Genomic DNA, 20,552 nt, shown 5'->3' on the forward strand with positions numbered 1-20,552 from the left:
TAAACACAACTATTGAGTAAAAAGTCTGCAATATTATACTCATAATGAACAGAGAGTTAATATATGCCACCTGTTATGTATTTAAAAATGCATTGACTATAGCTCTTGTCTGTGTATCTGTGTGTTTCCTGTAGTGCCCAGTGAGCATGTCTCCTCCATGACGTCACCCAGCGACCTCTTGGTTCAGGACCACCCCGCCCCCTTCACCACCTCTTTCCTCTCACAAAGTACCAGCAGGGGGACGGCCAGAGCCAAGGAGATAGTTGTCCTGACCAGAGAGACCAGAGAGACTCACCGTCAGATCCCTCAGTTGCACCCAGAGAAACAGCAGGACCCAACATCCTCATCACATACAGGCCGTCGTGGTAAGAGTCTGGCTCTGGGATATACAGAATCAACCTAAAGTAGGATGGATCCAAAGTACTATTTATTACTTGTAGATGATTTAAGGACACAACGGGTACTCTAATATACTATCACTATACTACTGGTATACTGGTACTCTAATACACTATACTACTGGTATTCTGGTACTCTAATACACTATACTACTGGTATATGGGTACTCTAATACACTATACTACTGGTATATGGGTACTCTAATATACTATCACTATACTACTGGTATACTGGTACTCTCATACACTATATTACTGGTATTCTGGTACTCTAATACACTATACTACTGGTATTCTGGTACTCTCATACACTATACCACTGGTATACTGATACTCTAATACACTATATTACTGGTATTATGGTACTCTAATACACTATACTACTGGTATTCTGGTACTCTCATACACAATACCACTGGTATACTGGTACTCTAATACACTATACCACTGGTATTCTGGTAGTCTAATACACTGTCACTATACTACTGGTATTCTGGTACTCTAATACACTATACTACTGGTATCCTGGTACACTAATACACTATCATTATACCACTGGTATTCTGGTACTCTAATACACTATCACTATACCACTGGTATTCTGGTACTCTAATACACTATACTACTGGTGTTCTGGTACTCTAATACACTATACTACTGGTATTCTGGTACTCTAATACACTACACCACTGGTATACTGGTACTCTAATACAGTATACTACTGGTATTATGGTACTCTAATACACAATATTACTGGTATTCTGGTACTCCTATATACTGTCACTATACTACTGGTATTCTGGTACTCTAATACACTATACTACTGGTATTCTGGTACTCTAATACACTATATTACGGGTATTCTGGTACTCCTATATACTATCACTATACTACTGGTATTCTGGTACTCTAATACACTATATTACTGGTATTCTGGTACTCCTATATACTATCAATATACTAATGGTATTCTGGTACTATAATACAATATATTACTGGTATTCTGGTACTCCTATATACTATCACTATACTACTGGTATTCTGGTACTCTAATACACTATACTACTGGTATTCTGGTACTCTAATACACTATACTACTGGTATTATGGTACTCTAATACACTATACTACTGGTGTTCTGGTACTCCTATATACTATCACTATACTACTGGTATTCTGGTACTCTAATACACTATATTACTGGTATTGTGGTACTCCTATATACTATCACTATACTACTGGTATTCTGGTACTCTAATACACTATACTACAGGTATTCTGGTACTCTAATACACTATACTACTGGTATTCTGGTACTCTAATACACTATACTACTGGTATTATGGTACTCTAATACACTATACTACTGGTATTCTGGTACTCTAATACGCTATACTACTGGTATTCTGGTACTCTAATACACTATACTACTGGTATTCTGGTACTCTAATACACTATACTACTGGTATTCTGGTACTCTAATACACTATACTACTGGTATTCTGGTACTCTAATACGCTATACTACTGGTATTCTGGTACTCTAATACACTATACTACTGGTATTCTGGTACTCTAATACGCTATACTACTGGTATTCTGGTACTCTAATACACTATACTACTGGTATTCTGGTACTCCTATATACTATCACTATACTACTGGTATTCTGGTACTCTAATACGCTATACTACTGGTATTCTGGTACTCTAATACGCTATACTACTGGTATTCTGGTACTCTAATATACTATACTACTGGCATTCTGGTACTCCTATATACTATCACTATACTACTGGTATTCTGGTACTCTAATACACTATACTACTGGTATTCTGGTACTCTAATACGCTATACTACTGGTATTCTGGTACTCTAATACACTATACTACTGGTATTCTGGTACTCCTATATACTATCACTATACTACTGGTATTCTGGTACTCTAATACACTATACTACTGGTATTCTGGTACTCTAATACACTATCACTCTTCTAGTGTACAGGTTTGCTGTTAAACTTTTCCTAATCATTTTTTTTTAAATGGAACACTCACTTATAAAGGTGACCTGTGGACATGTAATGTTGACTTGGGAGCACTAGTGTTAGTCAGATAACACATTCAATGGTTACACATGGTTCCATCTGTATAGGTGGTTCCAGTCCAGTGTGCTCAGGCTGTTGTTACATGTATCACCTGAGGGGTGCGCATCACCAGCAGTCTTCTTTATCACGTTACGTTGTCTGTGAAAACCAGTAGCATGGACAAGATAGAATAAATCAGTTATTTATTCAGATGTGGCTCTGGGCTTTGCTGTACCACAGCCTCTGCTATAGAATCTAACGTGTCCGTAGTCACACCTTTACAATGCAGAACACAGGTCGTCTGTCTCCCAACCCGTTAGTGTCCGTAGTCACACCTTTACAATGCAGAACACAGGTCGTCTGTCTCCCAACCCGTTAGTGTCCGTAGTCACACCTTTACAATGCAGAACACAGGTCGTCTGTCTCCCAACCCGTTAGTGTCCGTAGTCACACCTTTACAATGCAGAACACAGGTCGTCTGTCTCCCAACCCGTTAGTGTCCGTAGTCACACCTTTACAATGCAGAACACAGGTCGTCTGTCTCCCAACCCGTTAGTGTCCGTAGTCACACCTTTACAATGCGGAACACAGGTCGTCTGTCTCCCAACCCGTTAGTGTCCGTAGTCACACCTTTACAATGCGGAACACAGGTCGTCTGTCTCCCAACCCGTTAGTGTCCGTAGTCACACCTTTACAATGCAGAACACAGGTCGTCTGTCTCCCAACCCGTTAGTGTCCGTAGTCACACCTTTACAATGCAGAACACAGGTCGTCTGTCTCCCAACCCGTTAGTGTCCGTAGTCACACCTTTACAATGCAGAACACAGGTCGTCTGTCTCCCAACCCGTTAGTGTCCGTAGTCACACCTTTACAATGCCGAACACAGGTCGTCTGTCTCCCAACCCGTTAGTGTCCGTAGTCACACCTTTACAATGCAGAACACAGGTCGTCTGTCTCCCAACCCGTTAGTGTCCGTAGTCACACCTTTACAATGCAGAACACAGGTCGTCTGTCTCCCAACCCGTTAGTGTCCGTAGTCACACCTTTACAATGCAGAACACAGGTCGTCTGTCTCCCAACCCGTTAGTGTCCGTAGTCACACCTTTACAATGCAGAACACAGGTCGTCTGTCTCCCAACCCGTTAGTGTCCGTAGTCACACCTTTACAATGCAGAACACAGGTCGTCTGTCTCCCAACCCGTTAGTGTCCGTAGTCACACCTTTACAATGCAGAACACAGGTCGTCTGTCTCCCAACCCGTTAGTGTCCGTAGTCACACCTTTACAATGCAGAACACAGGTCGTCTGTCTCCCAACCCGTTAGTGTCCGCAGTCACACCTTTACAATGCAGAACACAGGTCGTCTGTCTCCCAACCCGTTAGTGTCCGTAGTCACACCTTTACAATGCAGAACACAGGTCGTCTGTCTCCCAACCCGTTAGTGTCCGTAGTCACACCTTTACAATGCAGAACACAGGTCGTCTGTCTCCCAACCCGTTAGTGTCCGTAGTCACACCTTTACAATGCAGAACACAGGTCGTCTGTCTCCCAACCCGTTAGTGTCCGCAGTCACACCTTTACAATGCAGAACACAGGTCGTCTGTCTCCCAACCCGTTAGTGTCCGTAGTCACACCTTTACAATGCAGAACACAGGTCGTCTGTCTCCCAACCCGTTAGTGTCCGTAGTCACACCTTTACAATGCAGAACACAGGTCGTCTGTCTCCCAACCCGTTAGTGTCCGTAGTCACACCTTTACAATGCAGAACACAGGTCGTCTGTCTCCCAACCCGTTAGTGTCCGCAGTCACACCTTTACAATGCAGAACACAGGTCGTCTGTCTCCCAACCCGTTAGTGTCCGCAGTCACACCTTTACAATGCAGAACACAGGTCGTCTGTCTCCCAACCCGTTAGTGTCCGTAGTCACACCTTTACAATGCAGAACACAGGTTGTCTGTCTCCCAACCCGTTAGTGTCCGTAGTCACACCTTTACAATGCAGAACACAGGTTGTCTGTCTCCCAACCCGTTAGTGTCCGTAGTCACACCTTTACAATGCAGAACACAGGTCGTCTGTCTCCCAACCCGTTAGTGTCCGTAGTCACACCTTTACAATGCAGAACACAGGTCGTCTGTCTCCCAACCTGTTAGTGTCCGTAGTCACACCTTTACAATGCAGAACACAGGTCGTCTGTCTCCCAACCCGTTAGTGTCCGCAGTCACACCTTTACAATGCAGAACACAGGTCGTCTGTCTCCCAACCCGTTAGTGTCCGTAGTCACACCTTTACAATGCAGAACACAGGTCGTCTGTCTCCCAACCTGTTAGTGTCCGTAGTCACACCTTTACAATGCAGAACACAGGTCGTCTGTCTCCCAACCCGTTAGTGTCCGTAGTCACACCTTTACAATGCAGAACACAGGTCGTCTGTCTCCCAACCCGTTAGTGTCCGTAGTCACACCTTTACAATGCAGAACACAGGTCGTCTGTCTCCCAACCCGTTAGTGTCCGTAGTCACACCTTTACAATGCAGAACACAGGTCGTCTGTCTCCCAACCCGTTAGTGTCCGCAGTCACACCTTTACAATGCAGAACACAGGTCGTCTGTCTCCCAACCCGTTAGTGTCCGCAGTCACACCTTTACAATGCAGAACACAGGTCGTCTGTCTCCCAACCCGTTAGTGTCCGTAGTCACACCTTTACAATGCAGAACACAGGTTGTCTGTCTCCCAACCCGTTAGTGTCCGTAGTCACACCTTTACAATGCAGAACACAGGTTGTCTGTCTCCCAACCCGTTAGTGTCCGTAGTCACACCTTTACAATGCAGAACACAGGTCGTCTGTCTCCCAACCCGTTAGTGTCCGTAGTCACACCTTTACAATGCAGAACACAGGTCGTCTGTCTCCCAACCTGTTAGTGTCCGTAGTCACACCTTTACAATGCAGAACACAGGTCGTCTGTCTCCCAACCCGTTAGTGTCCGCAGTCACACCTTTACAATGCAGAACACAGGTCGTCTGTCTCCCAACCCGTTAGTGTCCGTAGTCACACCTTTACAATGCAGAACACAGGTCGTCTGTCTCCCAACCCGTTAGTGTCCGTAGTCACACCTTTACAATGCAGAACACAGGTCGTCTGTCTCCCAACCTGTTAGTGTCCGTAGTCACACCTTTACAATGCAGAACACAGGTCGTCTGTCTCCCAACCCGTTAGTGTCCGCAGTCACACCTTTACAATGCAGAACACAGGTCGTCTGTCTCCCAACCCGTTAGTGTCCGCAGTCACACCTTTACAATGCAGAACACAGGTCGTCTGTCTCCCAACCCGTTAGTGTCCGTAGTCACACCTTTACAATGCAGAACACAGGTTGTCTGTCTCCCAACCCGTTAGTGTCCGTAGTCACACCTTTACAATGCAGAACACAGGTCGTCTGTCTCCCAACCCGTTAGTGTCCGTAGTCACACCTTTACAATGCAGAACACAGGTCGTCTGTCTCCCAACCCGTTAGTGTCCGTAGTCACACCTTTACAATGCAGAACACAGGTCGTCTGTCTCCCAACCTGTTAAAATCGAAAAACAGATTTTACAGGAGCTACATTTTCTTCTTTCTGGCACAGATTCATGGGACGATCTTAAAATGGTACACACAAATTAACCATCGTGAGTAACTATCAATACATACTATGACAATTTCAACATAAACCCTATTTAATGTGCAAAAAAAAATTCACAGAAAATGGATTGTTTGCAGTATGGATGAGATGAGATGGAGGTCATTACCACCAAAATAAATGATTAGGCCTTTTTTAGGTGTGACGCAGAATGTCACATCACATCAACGTGTGCCAGGGCTAAAAAAAGTTTGGGAACCACTGCTTCGTAGAATACCTGTTTGATGTCCTGTCAAATGGAGAAGGTGCAGGTATAGAAGTTACCACTAGGTGGACTCAGAGAAGCACTCAGTGACAGCTACTGCCAAGTTCCTATGGTCTGATTGAACAGCAGTAGCTTATCAGAACTGTGTAGACAGCTGGCCACTGTCACTTTATCCTTATACGGGTTACAAACTGCAACCCGCTTTGAGTGAGAAATCATGAATGTATTCACATGAAATGCCTTGGTCCGCAGCGGGTCTCTCGGTGAACAGGGCAGACTTGGAAAGGGGGCTGGGCCTTTTTGCGGTACGCTTGTAAGGTACGCTTGTCTGGTATTCGGTGACTTGTTGTGAAGTCCTGAACAGAACTACAGAGTTGATTTTCCTTCCAATTCGCTCTTGAAGATGCTTCTTTGAAGATAGGCTAGCTAGCCGTATCAATGGTTTAATGTGGTGACGAGAGTTGCGTAATACGATGGTTTGAGCAGACTAACAGGATGGTCCTACTTAAATTAGCTTTCGAAGATACTTTATTTAGGACAGCTAATCAGCTGTACCAGAGATTGTCCTGGAGGTGAGTTTATCGTTTCCACCTCGTGTTGAGAGTCAAAGTTCAAACCACTTTAAACAAGCAGCTGCAGCATCACGCTTTTATGGTCTAACATGGTCTTTTGCTTGAAGGGGGTGGTTCCGGCAGGCTGACACGTTCTCGGGGCGGTGACTGCTCACTGTACAAAGTTGTGGAAAACAATTATCTCTTATAGATTCTCAAATCACATCCCTCTTTAAAAAAAAAAAAAACGCTTTCAATATTGTTCATATTATATGCACAACGCATAGTATGGAAACTTCATACATGTAGTGGGTATACTTTCCAAGTTACAGGATTTCCTTTATAATATTTTTAATGACATCACAGAATAACAAACAAAATGACATTAGTGGTCTATAGATGACCTCTGACCATTTCCCACGTTCTATGTTAGAAATATAGTTCCAGTAGTTGCTTTTGAACGTGTTAGAGTTTCTGCAGGAAAAGGTCTGTTGGAGACAAAGCACATTCCTTTGGTGAATTTGGAGAGGGCAGGCCTGGATCTTCTCCCTTGATTTACAACAGGACGTGAGTTGTTAATCCCCTCTAGTTCTTTCCTTCCCCCTCTACGGGTGAGAGGAGGTCTGATTGAAGTTATTCATTGCAAACCTGATCTGAACTATTTGGATTCTACTGGACAGTCATGACATCGTGTTTCTTGGCCCAGCAAGTCTCTTCTTCTTATTGGTGTCCTTTAGTAGTGGTTTCTTTGCAGCAATTCAACCATGAAGGCCTGATTCACACAGTCTCCTCTGAACAGTTGATGTTGAGATGTGTCTGTTACTTGAACTCTGTGAAGCATTTATTTGGGCTGCAATTTTCTGAGGATGGAACTCTAATGAATGTATTCTCTGCAGCAGACGCAACTCTGGGTCCTTTCTGGTGGCGGTCCTCATAAGAGCCAGTTTCATCATAGCGCTTGATGGTTTTTGCGACTGCACTTGAGTTCTTCAAATTTTGCGGATTGACTGACCTTCATGTCTTAAAGTAATGATGGACTGTCGTTCTTGCAATAATATGGACTTTTACCAAATAGGACTATCTTCTGTATACCACCCCTACCTTGTCACAACACAACTGATTGGCTCAAACGCATTAAGAAGGAAAGAAATTCCACAAATTAACTTTTTACAAGGCACACCTGTTAAATGAAATGCATTCCAGGTGACTACCTCATGAAGTTGGTTGAGAGAATGCCAAGTGTGTGCAAAGCTGTCATCAAGGCAAAGGGTGGCTACTTTGAAGAATCTCAAAAATAAAATATATTTGGGTTACTACATGAGTCCATATGTGCTATTTCATAGTTTTGACATCTTCACTATTATTCTACAATGTAGAAAATAGTAACAAATAAAGTAAAACCCTGGAATGAGTAGGTGTGTCCAAACTTTTGACTGGTAGTGTATACTGACCAAAAATATCAACAGAACATGTAAAGTGTTGGTCCCATGTTTCATGAGCTGAAATAAAAGATCCCAGAAATGTTCCGTACGCACAAAAACCTTATTTCTCTCTCATTTTTAGTGAGCATTTCTCCTTTGATAATCCACCCTCCTGACAGGTGTTTCATATGAAGAATCTGATTAAACAGCATGATAATTACACAGGACAATTGGGGACAATAAAAGGCCACTCTAAAATGTGTAGTTTTGTCACACAACACAATGCCACAGATGTCTCAAGTTTTGAGGTAGCATGCAATTGGCATGCTGACTGCAGGAATATCCACCAGAGAATTTAATGTTAATTTCTCTACCATAAGCCGCCTCCAATGTCATTTTAGAGAATTTGGCAGTACGTAGAACCAACCTCACAAACGCAGACCACTTGTGACCACACAGAAACGTCATAAAAAAACAGCTCCGGGAATCTGAGGGCCCGGGAATAGGCTCGTTGATACAACTTTGGAAGTTCGCTAGCAACAGCTTTTGGACAGATCCAGTCGATGATTTGATACAATGTTGCACTTCACTAGCAAGAGGTGTCATGTACTGTCATGTTGTGTCTTGTTTCTGTCCTTTCCCTTCACCCTGTCTCCCTCTGCTGGTCGTTGTTAGGTTACCTTTTCTCCCCCTCTTTCCCCCAGCTGTGCCTTGTCTCCTCCTAACTACCTCGTCACCCCTTTTCCCACCTGTTCCCTTTTTCCCTCTGATTAGTCCTCTATATCTCTCTCTGTTTCTGCTCCTGTCTTTGTCGGATTCTTGTTTGTGTTGTTCATGCCTGAACCAGACTATCGTCATGTTTGCTGCAACCTTGTCCTGTCCTGTCGGAACCTGCCGGTCCATCTGAGCCTACGTTTTGTTTTGTTATTAAAGAAGCTCTGTTTACGTTAATTCGCTTTTGGGTCCTCATTCACGCACCGTAACAAGAGGTCAAGACAGTAACCTATAACCTATAGGTTATCTCTGAGTTATAGACCTACTGCTACATTAGTCTATAGACTATCTCTGAGTTATAGACCTACTGCTACATTGGTCTATAGGTTATCTCTGAGTTATAGACCTACTGCTACATTAGTCTATAGACTATCTCTGAGTTATAGACCTACTGCTACACTGACCTATAGACCTGCTGCTACATTGACCTATAGACCTACTGCTACATTGGTCTATAGGTTATCTCTGAGTTATAGACCCCCTGCTGCATTGGTCTATAGGTTATCTCTGAGTTATAGACCTACTGCTACATTGGTCTATAGGTTATCTCTGAGTTATAGACCTACTGCTACATTGACCTATAGGTTATCTCTGAGTTCTATGCTCTCATGTCTGTAGCCTCCAATGGATCATGGTGTATCAATGTGTCCATATGAGGCTGGGGCTTTCGCTCTAGCTGAATTTTAACATTTCATTTTTTTTAAAATGTTTTCCCCTGTGTTGCAGTGACCACAAAGACGCTCCTCTTTGGTTAGCCATGTCTTTCTGTGTCTCCCTTTTTATCCAATTGGTGGTCGCTGAGCTTGGTCAGGATCGGTCTCTGTTTTGTAGCTGACATTCAGGACTCTTTTCAACTCTTGGGTTTCCACTGCTTTGAATTGCAGGGATGTTTTGTGGCTTCATTACAAATGGTGACAACATTTTTATTTTCTCTCCCCCCTCTCTCTCTCACCATCCATCGCTCCCCCTCCTCTCCTCCCTCTGTCCCTCTCCCACTTCTCTCTCCTCTGTGTCTCTCTCCTCTCTGTCTCGCTCACTCCCCCAATCTCTCTCACCTGTTTCCCCCACCCCTCCTCCCTCTGTCTCGCTCACTCCCCCAATCTCTCTCACCTGTTCTCCCCCCCCTCCTCCCTCTGTCTCGCACCTCCTCCTCTCTCCCTCTCCCCGTCTCTCTCCGATCGCTCTCCTTTTCTCTCCCTCATCCCGCTGCCTGTCTCTCGCTGTTCCACACTCTCTCTATCCCCTCTGTCTCTCTCTCCCCCTCTGTCTCTCTCTCTCTCCCTCTCTCTAGAAGATAACTATGACTCCCTGAGACAGAAACTGTGTGGTAGATCCAGGGAGAACAGCCCTTCCTCCTTGCACTCCTCCATCTCTCCTTTCTCCCTCCACAACTCGTCCTCCATCCCTCCATTCTCCCTCCACTCCCCTGTCTCTCCTCCTTTCTCCTCTGTCTATAGAGGTGGTCAGGACTGGCTCAGTCAAGTGAACAAGTGTCACTCATTTACCTCAGGTAAGTAACACATCACAGACACTAATGCAAGTTCCCCTAACCTCACTAATACCTGCCACCTAATACCTGACCACCCCACTATCACTACCCACCTAGTTTAACACACTGACCACCCCACTATCACTACCCACCTAGTTTAACACACTGACCACCCCACTATCACTACACTGACCACCCCACTATCACTACCCACCTAGTTTAACACACTGACCACCCCACTATCACTACCCACCTAGTTTAACACACTGACCACCCCACTATCACTACACTGACCACCCCACTATCACTACCCACCTAGTTTAACACACTGACCACCTCACTATCACTACACTGACCACCCCACTATTACTACCCACCTAGTTTAACACACTGACCACCCCACTATCACTACCCACCTAGTTTAACACACTGACCACCCCACTATCACTACCCACCCAGTTTAACACACTGACCACCCCACTATCACTACCCACCTAGTTTAACACACTGACCACCCCACTATCACTACCCACCTAGTTTAACACACTGACCACCCCACTATCACTACACTGACCACCCCACTATCACTACCCACCTAGTTTAACACACTGACCACCCCACTATAACTACACTGACCACCCCACTATCACTACCCACCTAGTTTAACACACTGACCACTCCACTATCACTAGCCACCTAGTTTAACACACTGACCACCCCACTATCACTACCCACCTAGTTTAACACACTGACCACCCCACTATCACTACACTGACCACCCCACTATTACTACCCACCTAGTTTAACACACTGACCACCCCACTATCACTACACTGACTACCCCACTATCACTACCCACCTAGTTTAACACACTGACCACCCCACTACCACTACAGTGACCACCCCACTACCTCTACACTGACCACCCCACTATCACTACCCACCTAGTTTAACACACTGACCACCCCACTATCACTACCCACCCAGTTTAACACACTGACCACCCCAGTATCACTACACTGACCACCCCACTATCACTACACTGACCACCCCACTATCATTACCCACCTAGTTTAACACACTGACCACCCTACTATCACTACCCACCCAGTTTAACACACTGACCACCCCACTATCACTACACTGACCACCCTACTATCACTACCCACCCAGTTCCCCTCAGCCTCACTCACTGCTCAGCCCAATAGCTCTCTCAGACCTGAGCACCTTTAACTATGCCAGGCCTTGACTGGAAAAAAAGAATCTGTCTGGTATTTATGCACATGTTCTGCTCTCTCAGCAAGGTACCAGAATACTAAACCAGCGTTGCTGCCCCCAGGAGGCAGAGGCCGGGACTACGGATCAGTGGGTCTGGACTGTGGGTCAAACTACTCCGTGACTATGATTATAGGAGGCAAGCAGTCTGCCGCCTCTCCCACTCTCAGTTGTGATGGTAGTGGTCCATCTATCACCAGTCACACTGACCCACAGCGCCCCCTGCTGGATGGATGGCAGCACCACTCATATCACCAGGACTCTACTACAAGAAGGCAGTTTCACCAGCACCAAGCAATGTACCACCACGACCAGGAACCATCTCTGAGGTCCTGCACCGGTCTGCCTCCACCACGCAAGAAGTCTGTCTTCAACAAGTTCTTTGGGAAGAAAGACTGAAGCTGTTATCAATCAATCACATATTTCTCTTATCTTTCTTTTGGTATTTTCTTAAAACTGCATCATCGTTAGTTAAGGGCTTGTAAGAAAGCATTTCACTGTTGTATTCGGCGCATGTGACAAATAAAATTTGATTTGATATTTATGAAGTCCTTTTTTACTTTTACAGTCCTTTCTTGCCAGACAGCGGAGTTATAACGGACTGAAGTTATCATCATAGCAGCACGTCTGAACTCTGACGTCTTCAGTTTGCTATGTGAGGGCTGCTGTACTCTGTATTTTTACTCAATAAGGATTGGAAACCAAGCAGGCGTTGTGTATTAATGTGTGGTGCTCATTAAATGACACCTGCTACATACAGTAGCTAATCTATTTGTGTTTGAACCATCCGTGTGTGCTGGTAGTCCTAAGTCCTAAAAATACAGGTAAAACAAGCTGTGTGTCCTGGATAATAGTGGGCCCTGAAATTATTGACACCCTTGATACATGATTGACACCCTTGATACATGATTGACACCCTTGATAAATGATTGACACCCTTGATAAATGATTGACACCCTTGATAAATGATTGACACCCTTGATAAATGATTGACACCCTTGATACATGATTGACACCCTTGACACATGATTGACACCCTTGATAAATGATTGACACCCTTGATAAATGATTGACACCCTTGATTAATGATTGACACCCTTGATAAATGATTGACACCCTTGATACATGATTGACACCTTGATAAATGATTGACACCCTTGATACATGATTGACACCCTTGATAAATGATTGACACCCTTGATACATGATTGACACCCTTGATAAATGATTGACACCCTTGATAAAGATGAGCAATAATGACTGCATAAAACAATTAAAATACTGAGCTAGATTGCTATGCTAAAAAAAGGGAAATTATATTTGTTTATACTAATACAACTGCTCAGATGAAGAGATTTTGTTTAAAAACCTTAGTCGTCTTTTTCGCACAAAGGTCCAAATGATTCATACCCGTTTTCAGTACATTTCAATTCAATTCAAATTACTTTATTGGCATGACTTAACAATGTACATATTGCCTTTCAATACTTCACCTTGTGAGGATAACGGCAATGAGCCTTTTTCTAAAATGCTTTATTAGTTGGAGAACACATTAGGAGGGATCGTAGACCATTGCCCTCTTCTATTCAAACCACCAGTTTTCAATGGGTTTTCAGTCCGGAGACTGAGATAGCCATTGCAAAATGTTGATTTTGTGGCCAAATAACCATTCATTTGTGGATTTTGATGTGTGCAGAGGCAACCAGTTTTTTGGCTAAAATGTCCTGGTACTGGATAAAAGTTAATGATGCCGTTGACCTTACCAAGAGCCCCAGACCAGTGGAGCAAAAGAAGCCCACAACTACTGTAGAACTTGCTGATGGATCTGTAATGTTATGGGGCTATTGACCTTCCACTGGTCTGGGGCCCTTGGTAAGGTCAACGGCATCATGAACTTTACCCAGTACCAGGACATTTTTGCCAAAACACTTTTTTGGTTACTGCATGATTCAATATGTGTTATATCATAGTTTTGATGTCTTCACTATTATTCTACAATGTAGAAAATAGTAAAAATAAAGAAAAACCCTGGAATGAGTAGGTGTGTCCAAACTGTTGACTGGTCCAGTAGAGTAGCCACTAATATATATATACACACACACACACACACACACACACACACACACACAGTGGGGGGAACAAGTATTTGATACACTGCCGATTTTGCAGGTTTTCCTACTTACAAAGCATGTAGAGGTCTGTAATTTTTATCAAAGGTACACTTCAACTGTGAGAGAAAATCCAGAAAATCACATTGTATGATTTTATAGACCTTTTAGACCTTCTCTAGATCCTTCAGGTTTCGGGGCTGTCGCTGGAGGTGTGTCTACTGATACACTGTATTAATGGAGGTGTGGAGGAGGTGTGTCTACTGATACACTGTATTAATGGAGGTGTGGAGGAGGTGTGTCTACTGATACACTGTATTAATGGAGGTGTGGAGGAGGTGTGTCTACAGATACACTGTATTAATGGAGGTGTGGAGGTGTGTCTACAGATACACTGTATTAATGGAGGTGTGGAGGAGGTGTGTCTACAGATACACTGTATTAATGGAGGTGTGTCTACTGATACACTGTATTAATGGAGGTGTGGAGGAGGTGTGTCTACTGATACACTGTATTAATGGAGGTGTGGAGGAGGTGTGTCTACAGATACACTGTATTAATGGAGGTGTGGAGGAGGTGTGTCTACAGATACACTGTATTAATGGAGGTGTGTCTACAGATAAACTGTATTAATGGAGGTGTGGAGGAGTTGTGTCTACAGATACACTGTATTAATGGAGGTGTGGAGGAGGTGTGTCTACTGATACACTGTATTAATGGAGGTGTGGAGGAGGTGTGTCTACTGATACACTGTATTAATGGAGGTGTGGAGGAGGTGTGTCTACTGATACACTGTATTAATGGAGGTGTGGTGGAGGTGTGTCTACAGATACACTGTATTAATGGAGGTGTGGAGGAGGTGTGTCTACAGATACACTGTATTAATGGAGGTGTGTCTACAAACACACTGTATTAATGGAGGTGTGGAGGAGGTGTGTCTACTGATACACTGTATTAATGGAGGTGTGGAGGAGGTGTGTCTACTGATACACTGTATTAATGGAGGTGTGGAGGAGGTGTGTCTACTGATACACTGTATTAATGGAGGTGTGGAGGAGGTGTGTCTACTGATACACTGTATTAATGGAGGTGTGGAGGAGGTGTGTCTACTGATACACTGTATTAATGGAGGTGTGGAGGAGGTGTGTCTACTGATACACTGTATTAATGGAGGTGTGGAGGAGGTGTGTCTACTGATACACTGTATTAATGGAGGTGTGGAGGAGGTGTGTCTACTGATACACTGTATTAATGGAGGTGTGTCTACAGATACACTGTATTAATGGAGGTGTGGAGGAGGTGTGTCTACTGATACACTGTATTAATGGAGGTGTGGAGGAGGTGTGTCTACAGATACACTGTATTAATGGAGGTGTGGAGGAGGTGTGTCTACAGATACACTGTATTAATGGAGGTGTGTCTACAGATAAACTGTATTAATGGAGGTGTGGAGGAGGTGTGTCTACAGATACACTGTATTAATGGAGGTGTGGAGGAGGTGTGTCTACTGATACACTGTATTAATGGAGGTGTGGAGGAGGTGTGTCTACTGATACACTGTATAAATGGAGGTGTGGAGGAGGTGTGTCTACTGATACACTGTATTAATGGAGGTGTGTCTACAGATACACTGTATTAATGGAGGTGTGTCTACAGATACACTGTATTAATGGAGGTGTGGTGGAGGTGTGTCTACAGATACACTGTATTAATGGAGGTGTGGAGGAGGTGTGTCTACAGATACACTGTATTAATGGAGGTGTGTCTACAAACACACTGTATTAATGGAGGTGTGTCTACTGATACACTGTATTAATGGAGGTGTGGAGGAGGTGTGTCTACTGATACACTGTATTCATGGAGGTGTGGAGGAGGTGTGTCTACTGATACACTGTATTAATGGAGGTGTGGAGGAGGTGTGTCTACTGATACACTGTATTAATGGAGGTGTGGAGGAGGTGTGTCTACTGATACACTGTATTAATGGAGGTGTGGAGGAGGTGTGTCTACAGATACACTGTATTAATGGAGATGTGTCTACAGATACACTGTATTAATGGAGGTATGGAGGAGGTGTGTCTACTGATACACTGTATTAATGGAGGTGTGTCTACTGATACACTGTATTAATGGAGGTGTGGAGGAGGTGTGTCTACTGATACACTGTATTAATGGAGGTGTGGAGGAGGTGTGTCTACTGATACACTGTATTAATGGAGGTGTGGAGGAGGTGTGTCTACAGATACACTGTATTAATGGAGGTGTGTCTACAGATACACTGTATTAATGGAGGTGTGGTGGAGGTGTGTCTACTGATACACTGTATTAATGGAGGTGTGTCTACAGATACACTATATTAATGGAGGTGTGGAGGTGTGTCTACTGATACACTGTATTAATGGAGGTGTGTCTACAGATACACTGTATTAATGGAGAGGTGGAGGAGGTGTGTCTACTGATACACTGTATTAATGGAGGTGTGGAGGAGGTGTGTCTACTGATACACTGTATTAATGGAGGTGTGTCTACAGATAAACTGTATTAATGGAGGTGTGGAGGAGGTGTGTCTACTGATACACTGTATTAATGGAGGTGTGGAGGAGGTGTGTCTACTGATACACTGTAATAATGGAGGTGTGGAGGTGTGTCTACTGATACACTGTATTAATGAAGATGTGTCTACAGATACACTGTATTAATGGAGGTGTGGTGGAGGTGTGTCTACTGATACACTGTATTAATGGAGGTGTGTCTACAGATACACTGTATTAATGGAGGTGTGTCTACTGATACACTGTATTAATGGAGGTGTGTCTACAGATACACTGTATTAATGGAGGTGTGGAGGAGGTGTGTCTACTGATACACTGTATTAATGGAGGTGTGGAGGAGGTGTGTCTACTGATACACTGTATTAATGGAGGTGTGGAGGAGGTGTGTCTACAGATACACTGTATTAATGGAGGTGTGTCTACAGATACACTATATTAATGGAGGTGTGTCTACAGATACACTGTATTAATGGAGGTGTGGAGGAGGTGTGTCTACAGATACACTGTATTAATGGAGGTGTGTCTACAGATACACTGTATTAATGGAGGTATGGTGAAGGTGTGTCTACAGATACACTGTATTAATGGAGGTGTGTCTACAGATATACTGTATTAATGGAGGTGTGGTGGAGGTGTGTCTATAGATATACTGTATTAATGGAGGTGTGGTGGAGGTGTGTCTACAGATACACTATATTAATGAAGGTGTGTCTACAGATACACTGTATTAATGGAGTTGTGTCTACAGATACACTATATTAATGGAGTTGTGTCTACAGATACACTATATTAATGGAGGTGTGGAGGAGGTGTGTCTACTGATACACTGTATTAATGGAGGTGTGGAGGAGGTGTGTCTACAGATACACTGTATTAATGGAGGTGTGTCTACAGATACACTGTATCTAATAACAATCAATATGGACCATCAGTAGGTCTGATAACAATATGGACCATCAGTAGGTCTGATAACAATATGGACCATCAGTAGATCTGATAACAATATGGACCATCAGTAGGCCTGATAACAATATGGACCATCAGTAGGTCTGATAACAATATGGACCATCAGTAGGTCTGATAACAATATGGACCATCAGTAGGCCTGATAACAATATGGACCATCTGTAGGCCTGATAACAATCAATACGGACCATCAGTAGGTCTGATAACAATATGGACCATCTGTAGGCCTGATAACAATCAATATGGACCATCAGTAGGCCTGATAACAATATGGACCATCTGTAGGCCTGATAACAATCAATATGGACCATCAGTAGGTCTGATAACAATATGGACCATCAGTAGGTCTGATAACAATATGGACCATCAGTAGGTCTGATAACAATATGGACCATCAGTAGGTCTGATAACAATATGGACCATCAGTAGGTCTGATAACAATATGGACCATCAGTAGGTCTGATAACAATATGGACCATCAGTAGGTCTGATAACAATATGGACCATCAGTAGGTCTGATAACAATATGGACCATCAGTAGGTCTGATAACAATATGGACCATCAGTAGGTCTGATAACAATATGGACCATCAGTAGGTCTGATAACAATATGGACCATCAGTAGGTCTGATAACAATATGGACCATCAGTAGGCCTGATAACAATATGGACCATCAGTAGGCCTGATAACAATATGGACCATCAGTAGGTCTGATAACAATATGGACCATCAGTAGGTCTGATAACAATATGGACCATCAGTAGGTCTGATAACAATATGGACCATCTGTAGGCCTGATAACAATATGGACCATCTGTAGGCCTGATAACAATATGGACCATCAGTAGGTCTGATAACAATATGGACCATCAGTAGGTCTGATAACAACATGGACCATCAGTAGGTCTGATAACAATATGGACCATCAGTAGGCCTGATAACAATATGGACCATCAGTAGGTCTGATAACAATATGGACCATCAGTAGGCCTGATAACAATATGGACCATCAGTAGGCCTGATAACAATATGGACCATCAGTAGGTCTGATAACAATATGGACCATCAGTAGGTCTGATAACAATATGGACCATCAGTAGGTATGATAACAATATGGACCATCAGTAGGTCTGATAACAATATGGACCATCAGTAGGCCTGATAACAATATGGACCATCAGTAGGTCTGATAACAATATGGACCATCAGTAGGTCTGATAACAATATGGACCATCAGTAGGTATGATAACAATATGGACCATCAGTAGGTCTGATAACAATATGGACCATCAGTAGGCCTGATAACAATATGGACCATCAGTAGGTCTGATAACAATATGGACCATCAGTAGGCCTGATAACAATATGGACCATCAGTAGGTCTGATAACAATCTGGACCATCAGTAGGTCTGATAACAACATGGACCATCAGTAGGTCTGATAACAATATGGACCATCAGTAGGTCTGATAACAACATGGACCATCAGTAGATCTGATAACAATATGGACCATCAGTAGGTCTGATAACAATATGGACCATCAGTAGGTCTGATAACAATATGGACCATCAGAAGGTCTGATAACAACTATGGACCATCAGTAGGTCTGATAACAATATGGACCATCAGAAGGTCTGATAACAATATGGACCATCAGAAGGTCTGATAACAATATGGACCATCAGTAGGTCTGATAACAATATGGACCATCAGAAGGTCTGATAACAATATGGACCATCAGTAGGTCTGATAACAATATGGACCATCAGTAGGTCTGATAACAATATGGACCATCAGAAGGTCTGATAACAATATGGACCATCAGTAGTTCTGATAACAATATGGACCATCAGTAGGTCTGATAACAATATGGACCATCAGTAGGTCTGATAACAATATGGACCATCAGTAGGTCTGATAACAATATGGACCATCAGTAGGCCTGATAACAATATGGACCATCAGTAGGTCTGATAACAATATGGACCATCAGTAGGCCTGATAACAATATGGACCATCAGTAGGTCTGATAACAATATGGACCATCAGTAGGTCTGATAACAATATGGACCATCAGTAGGTCTGATAACAATATGGACCATCAGAAGGTCTGATAACAATATGGACCATCAGTAGGTCTGATAACAATATGGACCATCAGTAGGTCTGATAACAATATGGACCATCAGTAGGCCTGATAACAATATGGACCATCAGTAGGTCTGATAACAATATGGACCATCAGTAGGTCTGATAACAATATGGACCATCAGTAGGCCTGATAACAATATGGACCATCAGTAGGTCTGATAACAATATGGACCATCAGTAGGTCTGATAACAATATGGACCATCAGTAGGTCTGATAACAATATGGACCATCAGTAGGTCTGATAACAATATGGACCATCAGTAGGTCTGATAACAATATGGACCATCAGAAGGTCTGATAACAATATGGACCATCAGTAGGTCTGATAACAATATGGACCATCAGTAGGTCTGATAACAATATGGACCATCAGTAGGTCTGATAACAATATGGACCATCAGTAGGTCTGATAACAATATGGACCATCAGTAGGTCTGATAACAATATGGACCATCAGTAGGTCTGATAACAATATGGACCATCAGTAGGTCTGATAACAATATGGACCATCAGTAGGTCTGATAACAATATGGACCATCAGTAGGTCTGATAACAATATGGACCATCAGAAGGTCTGATAACAATATGGACCATCAGTAGGTCTGATAACAATATGGACCATCAGTAGGTCTGATAACAATATGGACCATCAGTAGGTCTGATAACAATATGGACCATCAGAAGGTCTGATAACAATATGGACCATCAGTAGTTCTGATAACAATATGGACCATCAGTAGGTCTGATAACAATATGGACCATCAGTAGGTCTGATAACAATATGGACCATCAGTAGGTCTGATAACAATATGGACCATCAGTAGGCCTGATAACAATATGGACCATCAGTAGGTCTGATAACAATATGGACCATCAGTAGGCCTGATAACAATATGGACCATCAGT

At 43.2% G+C, this 20,552-nt stretch overlaps 1 protein-coding gene across 1 annotated transcript in view; it reads left to right on the plus strand.

Annotated features, from left to right (window-relative positions):
- LOC139402448 (uncharacterized) overlaps positions 1-13,264 on the plus strand; it is a 56,815-nt gene extending 43,551 nt beyond the window's left edge. The window contains exons 14-16 of the mRNA XM_071146403.1: positions 135-365; positions 10,394-10,612; positions 11,892-13,264. Of these exons, the coding sequence (XP_071002504.1) occupies positions 135-365; positions 10,394-10,612; positions 11,892-12,265 (824 nt within the window). The 3' untranslated portion in view covers positions 12,266-13,264. The remainder of the gene's footprint in view (positions 1-134; positions 366-10,393; positions 10,613-11,891) is intronic.
- The last annotated feature ends 7,288 nt before the right edge of the window (positions 13,265-20,552 follow it).

Source organism: Oncorhynchus clarkii, unplaced genomic scaffold (genome assembly GCF_045791955.1).
Source record: "Oncorhynchus clarkii lewisi isolate Uvic-CL-2024 unplaced genomic scaffold, UVic_Ocla_1.0 unplaced_contig_8789_pilon_pilon, whole genome shotgun sequence".
In the NCBI taxonomy this organism is placed as follows: Eukaryota; Metazoa; Chordata; class Actinopteri; order Salmoniformes; family Salmonidae; genus Oncorhynchus; species Oncorhynchus clarkii.